This window comes from Saccostrea cucullata, unplaced genomic scaffold, assembly GCF_032062105.1.
Source record: "Saccostrea cucullata isolate Sc308-1 unplaced genomic scaffold, CSIRO_AGI_Scuc_v1 ctg1230, whole genome shotgun sequence".
NCBI classification, from domain to species: Eukaryota; Metazoa; Mollusca; class Bivalvia; order Ostreida; family Ostreidae; genus Saccostrea; species Saccostrea cuccullata.
In genome coordinates, this window is record NW_026921324.1 from 87,904 (window position 1) to 100,538 (window position 12,635).

Genomic DNA, 12,635 nt, shown 5'->3' on the forward strand with positions numbered 1-12,635 from the left:
TCACAAAGAACGCCCTATGTGAATATTTCAAAATTGTCTAAGACAAGCCTCCACTGAACTTTGTTAAATCCAAAGTAATTATGGGCAGTGAAAATGTTCCAAAGAAACTACATATCATAAGAAAGAGGCCCAGGGGCCACAGCGCTCACCTGAGCACATCAGCTAGGAAAAAAACACATCAGATCAGAACTGAAAGTTAATTTAAGTTGGGTGGGGGTTGAATTTTAACCCCCAAGGGGATCATAAATTGAACGAACTAGAATCTACATTACCTGAGGATGATTCCATACAAGTATTACTAATCCTGGCTTTGAAGTACTTGAAAAGAAGATTTAAAAAGGTTTCCCTATATATTTCTATGTAAAACTTTGGTCGGCCATTTTGGCCACACCCTTACCCCGGGGTCCTGACTTGAACAAACTTGAATCTACACTACCTGAGGATGATTCCACATGAGTTTCATCTTTCCTGGCCCAGTGTTTCTTGAGAAGAAGATTTTTAAAGATTTTTCTTATATATTCCTATGTAAAACTTTGATCGGCCATTTTGACCCCGCCCTACCCCCGGGGATCATGACTTGAACAAACTTGAATCTACACTACCTGAGGATAATTTCACATGAGATTCATTTTTCCTGGCCCAGTGGTTCTTGAGAAGAAGATTTTTAAAGATTTTTCTTATATATTCCTATGTAAAACTTTGATCGGCCATTTTGGCCCCGCCCTACCCCCAGGGGTCATGACTTGAGCAAACTTGAATCTACACTACCTGAGGATAATTTCACATGAGTTTCATCTTTCCTTGACCAGTGGTTCTTGAGAAGAAGATTTTTTAAAGATTTTTCCTATATATAACTATGTAAAACTTTGATCGGCCATTTTGGCCCCGCCCTACCCCTGGGGGTCATGACTTGAACAATCTTGAATCTACACCACCTGAGGATGATACCACATGAGTTTCATCATTCCTGGCCCAGTGGTTCTTGAGAAGAAGATTTTTAAAGATTTTTCCTATATATTCCTATGTAAAAATATTAAAAATGCCAATAATTTTTCTCTAAATCATAATTATTTTCCCTTGGAAAAGGGCGTGGCCCTTCATTTGAACAAACTTGAATTCCCTTTACCCAAGGATACTTTGTGCCAAGTTTGGTTGAAATTGGCCCAGTGGTTCTTGAGGAGAAGATGAAAATGTGAAAAGTTTACGACAACGACGACAACGACATCAACGACAACAACGACTACAACGACGACAGACAACGGACAAATTTTGATCAGAAAAGCTCACTTGAGCCTTCGGCTCAGGTGAGCTAAAAAGGAATTTTCTGAATTCAAGAGAATGTTAATTGCTATAAAGTAAGATAACACATCATTGTACTTATGAAACATTTGTTAACAAATGCATTTTCAATCTAAAAAAAATATATTAGTACTAGTGTGTGCATCAATTTTGAAAAGACATGCATGTATATAGGAAAAGAATAACTTATTTTTTTTATGCGCCCGGATCGAAAGATTACAAGGTCATTGACCTTGGTGTCATTTGAAAGAGCTGACTTAGTGAAGTATGCATACCAAATATGGAAATTTGGAAAAGGGCCAAATATGAAGTCTCAGCCATTCATGGTTCAAAAGTTATAGCGAAGGTTAAAGTTTGCAGACAAACAGACAAACAGATAAACAGACAAACAGACAAACAGACAGAGAGACAGGACAAAAACAATATACGCCTCGGATCTTTCGAATAATATGAGCATCTCTATGAACATCTATGGAGAATTTATTCCACGACACCATTTAGATTTTCATTAAACATAAATGGTATATAACATGGTATATAACATCCAAACGCACATCCCATACATAAATGCTTCGTCTGTTATTCGCTGAGACCTCGAGCGACTTCCAGATGTAGTGTTTCTGTAATCCTGATGTAGACTTAAAATTAAAAAGAAGCGCTTTTGAAATACATAATTTAATAACAAAAGCCAGTGGTTCTTGAGAAGAAGATTTTTAAAGATTTTTCTTATATATTCCTACGTAAAACTTTGATCGGCCATTTTGACCCCGCCCTACCCCCGGGGATCATGACTTGAACAAACTTGAATCTACACTACCTGAGGATAATTTCACATGAGATTCATTTTTCCTGGCCCAGTGGTTCTTGAGAAGAAGATTTTTAAAGATTTTTCTTATATATTCCTATGTAAAACTTTGATCGGCCATTTTGGCCCCGCCCTACCCCCGGGGTCATGACTTGAACAAACTTGAATCTACACTACCTGAGGATGATTCCACATGAGTTTCATCTTTCCTGGCCCAGTGGTTCTTGAGAAGAAGATTTTTAAAAGATATTTCTGATACATTCCTATTTAAAACTTAAAATGTAAATTAATGTAAAAAAATTAGAATCAATATCAACAATGTTGATTAGAAAATGTGTATTACACTTAGACAGGAAATTGACTTTATGATGTCAAATACTAAGTAATTTAAAATTCTTTGTCATTCATTTGACTCAAAAAAGAAACAAAAAGTAAAAGAAAATCAGCAAAGAGTGATCCTTGTTTGACACTAACTAATATTTCTTGCTTGGTATGAATCGCTGGATTTTTAAAGACTGATAATTATATTTCATACTATACCTGTATGCGCCTGTCTTTTTATAGCATTCAGTATCTAAAACATATGTGTATTATGCAAATAAGAGGTTGATGGAGAACAAGGATCATTTAAGAAACAATAGGTATGCAGTTTTTTAAATAGCAGATTTAGTCCCGATTTATTCCTAAGTAAAACTTTTATTACATATTGAAACCTAGACGATTACATGTATTTGAGATTATATTTTATTATTACATACACTGTGTGAATATTTGACAGGCTTTGTGTCCAAAACCTAGCCCTAAATTTGGAACAAACTTGAACATAAAGTACATAAGAATGTTTCAATAATTCATGACTTTGCTGTCCTTAACAAAAACATTTTCTTTATTGATCAACTATTGAACCTTCACCTATTCTTTTTCATTGTGTGACACTGTAGCTCCCAAGTTGTATATCCTTTTTTTACAACCCGGTTGCTAGATTCACAGCTATGTTTAACTTTGACCTCTTATTCTGCCCCCAAATTAAGCCAATTTCCGCCCAAACCCTACCCATAAGGGTCGTGTGTTGAGCAAATTTCAAACTGTCCTACTAGTAGATACTTCCACTTGAATGTCTTTTTCTGATTATGATGTTCTTGACAAGAAGATTTTAAAGAACTATCTAGAGTACTCCTTGCTAAGACTTGGGTGTCTATTTCGTCCCCATCCAATCCAAGGGGTTATAATTTGAGGATTCTTGAATTTGCTCTGGCAGATAGTTAAATTTATCAGTGTAATTTCAATATTCGGAAAACTTAACTGAAGTTTGCTTAATCGATAGGTAGATTCTGACTATGGACAAATCTTAAACTGATGAAGGTGCCCGTTTCAAGCAAAGTACATGAAGATACGCGGTTGCATGCTAGTGGCACTGAGCAAAGGGATCTTCTTTCTGTACTTCGTCGGATTACATATCGCAAATGAACAATTATATCTTGAGAAATATATAAACCTACATAATTTTTTTTCTGAACATTGACAACACCCCCATTTCATGTAGTCTAAGAAACGTTTCCTGTTACTGTCAGTTGGTGCTGTAAGGTAAATACTTTATCATTCCTTATCATATTAGTAATTAGTCATACTTACAGATATAGGCACTGGTTGACGGGTAGTCAGTTTTGCAAAGCTTACAGGTTGCTATATAAAATTCCTGTATTTTGCGACCCAAAGTATTATATTCTGCACAATAATCTAAAAATACAATTTAGAAAGAAAAAATGATTTCAAAAGCAAGAGTTTATTGTGATTTTCAAACATAAGCAATGTTTTTCTCCTTAGATTTGAAGTTGGATGAGATGCTTTTTGCTATCAAAAAGAAAACCATCTAAAATTTTTACCCCGATCCCCACGTCTTCAAACTTAACAAAACATGATTTTTTTCAGCACTCTGATAAACAGATATAACTATAAAACGATTAATTCAATAGATTTCGAAACGAAAAATAATTATATACAGTTTTAACCAAAATAAGCAAAAATACAATTCATGTTAGATTATATGATTTATGATGCAGTTGTTGGGGTTTGTTGTTTGAAAGAATATTTGCATATTATAGTGACAATATTTTGTAAAATTTTATTAATCTTTATAAGTTTACCAGGGAATAATAGTCAGTACTTTAGGACAGATGATACAAAAAAAAAAATGGATGCCTGGATTGGTATATATCTTTTGGCCTTATTTCATTGCAAATGATGCAAATAATAAATGTCAAGACTATCAAGAAATCTAAACATTGCGTGATGTTCAAATATTTACCATTCTGAAAATATCCTTATTAATCTGTACAAATATTTTTCACTTTAAATTTTATTTTTGTGGAAATTTGAATAAAAAACTAAAAACTACGCAGTGAAAGTTATTCATTTTACTCATTAAAACATCATCCAAGTTGTCATTTTTAATTTCATTAACAAAAGTTTGTTTGTATCATCTGTCCTTAAATAACTGCTCAGTCGGTAGAGCGCTCTATGATTTTAAATCTCCGGCCTGACTTAGTCGAAAGAAAAAAAATGGGCAGCAAAAGATCCTTCTCACTGCATTTCAGCACTTTGTAATGGAAAGAGCGGTTCATTAAGATGAAACCTTAAAAACGGAGGCAGGTGTTCACACAAGAAAGGTGCTACAATGCTAAATGTCCCGGAGTGCCGGGAAAAGGTCGAAAGAACTTTATTCGGTAATAACCAATATTTGCCCCCCAAATCAAACTTTGATGGGGATATATTTAATAAAGTTTTTAAACAGGGGAGTATATGCTGACTTCAAAGCACTAAATATATTGACAAGTAATGACGTCATATGTACGTAATGACGTCACAAACATGACGTAAATTTCAGTTTTTTATGAATTTTACATAAAAATGTACAGAATTCGTCGATATTTTGAGTAAAAGTCACCGAGCGCATGTGTGTTCAGGATCAATATTTTGATATAATGTGTAGAATGATAATATCAATGAAATATGTCAATATTGTTCCTGAACAAACTTGCACTCTATAAATTTTAAAGCTAAAATTGTTGAAATTTTGTCCATTTTGTCCTCTTTCTGAAAAAGGATATAAAATCGGACTAGTTTGTGACGTCATAAAAACAAAAATTATGAATACACTGCTTTGAAACTATAATATTTTCTGTTAATTTATATTTCTCATACAATTTATTAAATTCAGCACATTTCAGGAAGTTTTCAAAATTTGACTTTTGTGGGGGCAAATATATGCAATATACTGCATATAGTCCTTTGAAGCTCTTCACTGGTGCATGGTAAAGCCTCTATTTGAGTGAAAAATTCAACAATCGATGAATCAATCAGTTCAAGTACTTTAATTGGCTTATATACTGGTATTTTTTTAATCGTTTTTTGATAACACGTGTTTAAACAAATAATTACCAAATAATTTAAAAGAAAAAAAATTATTGGGACGTTGTCAAGCAGAAAATGTAATAATGTAGTAAGAGCCAAAGGGGATTGAGTTTTATTGATTTATTGGTAAACTTATGACAAAAAAGAAAGAATTCATGTCCTCCATAAGATGTTAAATTTTATACGTATATCACAATAGCAGTAGCAACCGCAATATGAAGTCCCTTGAACTATTTTCAACCACAAAACCACAAAAATTTGACCCCACGAAAATATATGATTTCAAATCGATATCGACATTTCCCTAACAAAAAATGCTATAGTTAATTATAGTTTACTATAGTTAACTATAGTTTACTATAATTAACTATAGTAAATCAAAGTGTCAAAGTTTTCGTCAAAATTTTTCAAAGTGTCAAAGTTTTCGCCAAAGTTTTTCAAAGTGTCAAAGTTTTCGCCAAAGTTTTTCAAAGTGTCAAAGTTTTCGCCAAAGTTTTTCAAAGTATCAAAGTTTTCGATAAAGTTTTTCAAATTGTCAAAGTTTTCACCAAAATTTTTCAAAGTGTCAAAGTTTTCGCCAAAGTTTTTCAAAGTGTCAAAGTTTTCACCAAAGTTTTTCAAAGTGTCAAAGTTTTCGCCAAAGTTTTTCAAAGTATCAAAGTTTTCGATAAAGTTTTTCATATTGTCAAAGTTTTCACCAAAGTTTTTCAAAGTGTCAAAGTTTTCGCTAAAGTTTTTCAAAGTATCAAAGTTTTCGTTAAAGTTTTTCAAATTGTCAAAGTTTTCGATAAAGTTTTTCAAAGTACCAAAGATTTCTATGAAGTTTTTCTACATATCAAAGTTTTCGATAAAGTTTTTCAAGGTGTCAAAGTTTTCAATAAACTTTTCAAAGTTTCAAAGTTTTTGATTAAGTTTTTCAAAGTGTTAAATTATCCAAGTTTTCGATAAAGTTTTCAAAAGTGTCAAGTTTTCGATTAAGTTTTTCAAAGTGTCAAAGTTTTTGTCAAAGTTTTTCAAAGTGTCAAAGTTTTCATCAAAGTTTTTCAAAATGTCAAAGTTTTTGCCAAAGTTTTTCAAAGTGTCAAAGTTTTCGATAAAGTTTTTCAAAGTGTCAAAGTTTTCGCCAGAGTTTTTGAAAGTGTCAAAGTTTTTGTCAAAGTTTTCGTCAAAGTTTTTCAAAGTGTCAAAGTTTTCGTCAAAGTTTTTCAAAGTGTCAAAGTTTTCGTCAAAGTTTTTCAAAGTGTCAAAGTTTTTCAAAGTGTCAAAGTTTTCGTCAAAGTTTTTCAAAGTGTCAAAGTTGTTGTCAAAGTTTTTGTCAAAGTTTTTCAAAGTGTCAAAGTTTTCGTCAAAGTTTTTCAAAGTGTCGAAGTTTTCGTCAAAGTTTTTCAAAGTGTCAAAGTTTTTCAAAGTGTCAAAGTTTTCGTCAAAGTTTTTCAAAGTGTCAAAGTTTTCGTCAAAGTTTTTCAAAGTGCCAAAGTTATCACTATAGTAAATCAAAGTTTTCAAACTGTCAAAGTTATAACTATAGTTAACTATAGTAAACTATAGTTAACTATAGTTAACTATAGTATTTCTTTGTTAGGGTTAAGTCGTTGAAGATTCAAGGTTACAAAGCAAATTAATTTAGAATAAGTGATAACATTCATTCTATACGGTCTCATCTAAGGTGTATATTATTATACATTTACCTTTCTATATTACTTACAGTTTCAAAAGTCAACATTAAAATGCCTTTCAAAGGGAATGCAAATTGCGTTACTTTTGCCGAACAGAATATAAGACAGTCTTTTCTTTCAATAAATATTTCAATGTATTTCAAATTCTACATATTTCCTCCTTATAAAAATATATTGTTATGTCTCTTTAAAACTTTTAATATATTTAAAAAAAGGTATTAACATTATAAACCAAGAAGTTAAAATATAATAAACTACTGTATATAATCATTTATGTGGTTGAAAAAGATTTCTTTGTAGAAAAAAGCAACAAGGGTCACTATTTTACAAAAAGTATAGAATGTATATTGTAAACTTTACAATAGTTTAGTAAAATGTTAGTAAAATTAGCAATACATTAGTAAAATGTTTGCATTTTCGGAAAGAGAAACAAATTTACATGCCGGGATCTTCGCTACTGGAGCACACACTTCCAGATTCTTGTTCTGCCATTCGTTTATTACGCAGTGATATTGGAATTGCCGGAAGCAGCTGTGCTGAATGGTTGTGCAGTTTTTCAGTCTAGCTCTTTTGTTTCATTCATCTTGACTTCTTGGACAAGAAATAACTTCTTGAACAGTTTTTTGAGATTCAACACAATGCTCCTTATCCGAGGCATTTATCTGAAGAAAGACAGCATCTCCGTTTAACAAAAATTCTTTAGGTATGTTGCCTTTTTTCACAAAATAAACACACAAGTCACACAAGTCACACAAGCCATGCAAAGCAATAGACGTTTAGCTGGCCAATTGATTCATTTTCCTAAAGTGTATGTTTAAGTGTGGAATTAAAACACATTTTGTTTTTTATAGTGCTCCTTCACAATGTAACTTTGTCCGAGTCTTCGTACTTATTGATATATCGATATTCTTACAGTAATGGATAAAACATATTCGTTGTGTAATACGAAAAAGGAACAAAAGTACTTGCAGAATTCCGAAAAGTTGACAAAGGCTAACTAGAACAACATTCTAAATATAATTAATCATTGGCTGAAAGGTATACATGTAGGTTTTAAACAGATTTTTAGCCCTTTTCTTTTCATTTTTTAGCCTTTGTAATAATTATTCACAATCATCATATTATTGTAAATTTCAATTTTGACAAATACAATTATTAAATAAATTGTTTAAATGAAATCCCATTTTATTTAAACTATTTCCTATTTGTTTCGATGAAAACCCCTTTTAATTTAATCAATTCCTATTTGTGTTTATTCCTAATTTAATATATAAAATTTAAAAAATTCTGGTGTACGGACAGTTCTTTTTTTTGGAAATACTATGTCTGGTTTTGATTCCTTTGACTCAAAGAACAAGCTGAGAACACATGATCCCAGTTGCCTCGAAGTGCAATTTTTTTTTATTTCCTTTAAGAAAAAAGGGGGATATGCTTGTATATTTCCCAGGTCAGCAGCAGCAATAGTGATCTCTTAACAATATATTCAATATATTTTCTTTTTATTCACACCAGCTGATGCATATATTCGATCAAATCTAAAGTATCTTTTTGAAAGACACTTTAAAATCTTACCCTGAGATTTCTTTTAAAAAATGGACAGTATCACACCAGTCTATACCCATGCATCTGACAGACAGAGCAATATAGAACTAAAAACAAAATTTAGAAACAACAGTTGGAATGTGTAAAACAAAACATGAGTTGAAATAAATTGATAAAAAAGGGATAAAATGCACAACATAAAGACAAAAAAGGAAAACTTTAAACTTTAAAAAAACATAAAACAAAACAATATGTGTTTGAGAACTAGTGATATCCCCGAATGGCAAGCTTATGGCTAGGACTTCTCTCAAATGCATATAAAACTATAACGTTCAAAAGATTTGGTATACATTGATAGTTGTTAAAAGGAAAACACCAGTGAAATATGAAAGCCCTATTTCTAACTGTTAATAAGTTATGAGCAAGGTAAAAGTTTTTTTTTTAAAAAAAGAGCTAAAACTCTTAGGTCACGGTCAAAACTATTTATGCCTGCTAAAAGGAACTGTCACATTAGATACACATGTGAAGGATGCCTGGATGAAAGCCAGAGCTCCAACTGTTCAAAAGTTATGGCCAGTGTTAAAGTGTGATAACTTTTTAAAGAGTAGGTCAAACTCCAAGGTCCAAGTCAAAGAGGTAAAATTTGGTGTACTCATGAAAAGATCTTGGCAAAAGAAATACACCTGTGAAATATGAAAGCTAAAGCACCATCCATTCAATAGTTAGGAGCTAGGTTAAAGTTGACAACAGAAAGACACAGAGACAAATAAACAGAAAAACAGCTAGACAAACAGACAGACAGAACAAAAAGAAAATACCTCAAAGATCTTTCGATCCAGGGGCATAAATATGAAAATATTCAACATTTTATGTGTAATTCTCTGTTTCTAATATCAAGTATGTAGAAATCTTTGCAAAAATTACTTTGTTTTATTTATTGGCTGATTTTAATCTAAGATTGTTTGTTTTATTTTTTTATTCATTCAAGTCATCAGCACCGACAGATCAGGCGTGATTGCTTGCATATTGGCAATATGAGCTAATAATATTTGAACTGGTGCATAAACATGTGAACTGAATTTTTGGTATTTTTTACATTGTGTCTATACGATGTCAGAAATTATTTGAAATATTCTTTTGATTACAACTTCTTGAAACAGACAAAAAAAATCATATCTCGGAGAGTATATAAACATTCAGTGAGATGTATAATGATTTGAATTGATATCTTCATCCATTGTTAACATCTTTATCACTTTCATCTTTAACAAGTTTAACTTTTATTTTTGAAGATATAAAGTTTCATTAATTGTAGCAAAACATTGGAACAATAAAAGTACTTACTATGTTAGGAAATACAAAGCTCACAATGATTATGGTTAAGTTTAATGAAATCTTCCAAAACTGTAAAACGTTCTTGTACATAAATGCTGTCTTTATGATGGTCAGAATAAGTCTGTTGAAAACAAAACTGATGAATGTTATTAAGGATTTTATTCGTTTATCATAGAGAAAAGGGATCAGTTGACATTCAATATAGTCTTGGTCCACAGTTTCTACGTTGAATTTGAATACATATACAATCATTCTGGTTGTTTTTAAAAGAAATGAAAGAAAAGAAAAAAATGACACCTTCTGAATAGTGTCGATAGTTCGAACTGTTTGTAATGTTGAAGAATAATGCATGACAGTGGAAACGACCTTGTATAGTTATTGTTCTTATGTCGAACACAGAGAACAATTATCCAATCCGATTATTAAATGACGAAACATGCTCGTATCATAAATGTAGGATTTATTTCATCACAGAAAAGAGATTTTATGTCAATCAACACTTAATTCCTACTACACTTCAAGTTAAAATTATATGGCAAACAAAAGCCTTTAAATTTATACATCACAGTACACATGGAACACCAGCCTCTATCGTTTGGACCAAACAAGACACATTTGATTTGTAGTCACTGATGCATACTAGTAATAAAAACATGACGACGTTTATTATCGATTGAAGCATTGTTGTAAACATCACCTTTTCCATTATAATTATAGGATGACTTATATGTTCTCCTCTCAAAATCACTCTTATGTTCTTTACGAAGCACAACAAGTGTTAGGTATTTTGTTTACTACATTTGAAACAAACTAAATATTACCAATTTCTTAAAATCTAAACTGTCTTTTTCTTTTTATAATCAACATTTTCCTATCAAACGTGCATCCTTTCTAAACTGAAACCGGTCGATATCTGCACAAAACAGTATGTGCAGTGATTTTTTTTTATTCATATATATACTAACAGAGCTTAATTTAAGTAATTTAGGGCATAGTCAAACAATTGAACAATGTGTTTTTCAAAATATAATTTGAAACTAGAGATGTTCCCACTATTTATGAAATAATAAAACGTTAGGTTACCTTTGAATGTTGCATTTGCTGTTGGAAATCCAAAAGATTCCATAAATCAATATATACTGACTGATTTGTACTGCACTGCGCAGCTGCAGTCTTCAAACACTCCAGCTTCGTGGGCATTGATTTCTCACTATCAATATGACTTTTATCTTCTCATTCTACTTTTTGTAGAAAAAAGTTATTATATACTTATTTGTTAATAAGTTGTTATTGTACATGTCGAATATTTTTGTATAATATGAAAATGTAAAATAATAAGATTTAGATCTTCGAATTCAAGTCATTAATTCGGAGCTATTTAAAGCTAGGCCATTTTTTTTGGGAGGGGGGTATAATCAACTCGACTAGAAGATTAATTTATAAGTGTAAGGGCTACGTGTAGATACGTGTAGATTATGATGCTAGCCTCTTTGTTAAGTTATTTAAAAAATACTGTCTTTGGATAATTTGTATTGCGAGGGAAATCCGTTATTATGTGAATTCATTTCAAGTTTCCAACTATCTTTGATGTCTCTGACATTTCTAACAAACTAGAAAGTGATCCCTTATATTTACATCTGTGCGCAAAATAAATATCTCAATACAAAATGAAAACCTTTACACTAGTCTTTAAAGCCTAACGAACTGCTCTTCAATACAAAATGTTAGTGTAAAATAATCAACAAGTTTAAAAAAAAGAAATGTTAATTTAAAAAAAAGTATATCAGATACGTTAAAGATAAATATATTTTAGTGTCTATTATCTTTTAATATTTTTGGACGTGACTAGGAAATGGAAATATACAAATATTCTCAGCAAATTTTCAAAAACAGCATCCTGTTAAAAACCATGCTCCATTATAATAATAATTCAACTTTCAACATTAAGCAGACCTTACATATTAGATTAATTACTTCCGCAATATATATAAATACATGATGATTTTAAAATAAGACACAGTTTCAGCGTGATTAAGTAAGTGTTTCGATGAGGCTAAAATGAAGTGCATGGTAATTGCAATATATTGGTTATTCATACAAAATACATTTGGTCAACGCTGTTCTGGGTAAGTTGTTTAAAAACGTTGGAAAAATCAAAAAGAAATGCATTGTTTTGATATATAGTTCTTCTGGACTGCTTCATTTAGCATTTCTCTTTTATCAGACACTTTGGCAACAATTGTTTGTACATAGGTTACTTGATAAGTGTTAGTATTGCAAAATCAATTTTTCCGTCAAATACTCATTCTGAGTAAACTTGGAATTTTCCTTTTATTTCTGCAAACAGATACACAAGAACCTGAAGACACAAAAATAGTACTTTTAATTATATACAACGAGCAAGGAAAATACTAATGCATGTGTTTGGGATGTTTTGGCACCAAAGGTCTGATTCTGGTTGACTATGACTTTCACAATAATACACACTAAATAAAGATAAAACAGAACTTGAGGTACTGTGAGCACTGAGCTGACTAAATGGTACCCATGCCTTCCATAATATTGTG

General features: G+C 31.4%; 1 protein-coding gene across 2 annotated transcripts in view; it reads right to left on the reverse strand.

Moving 5' to 3' along the window:
* Positions 1-1,617: 1,617 nt before the first annotated feature.
* Positions 1,618-12,635, reverse strand: part of LOC134259718 (uncharacterized) — a 37,978-nt gene continuing 26,960 nt past the window's right edge. The window contains exons 1-4 of one of the 2 annotated variants that reach the window (XR_009990410.1): positions 7,631-7,849; positions 3,737-3,841; positions 2,645-2,678; positions 1,618-1,937 (exon numbers count right to left, since the gene is read on the reverse strand). Coding sequence is in view for 1 of the 2 variants with exons in the window: in XM_062742309.1 (XP_062598293.1) it covers positions 1,808-1,937; positions 2,645-2,678; positions 3,737-3,841 (269 nt within the window). In the remaining variant the exon portion in view is untranslated. Of the gene's footprint in view, positions 1,938-2,644; positions 2,679-3,736; positions 3,842-7,630; positions 7,850-12,635 lie in introns of those variants that run through there. The other variant, XM_062742309.1, reaches the window with a different exon arrangement.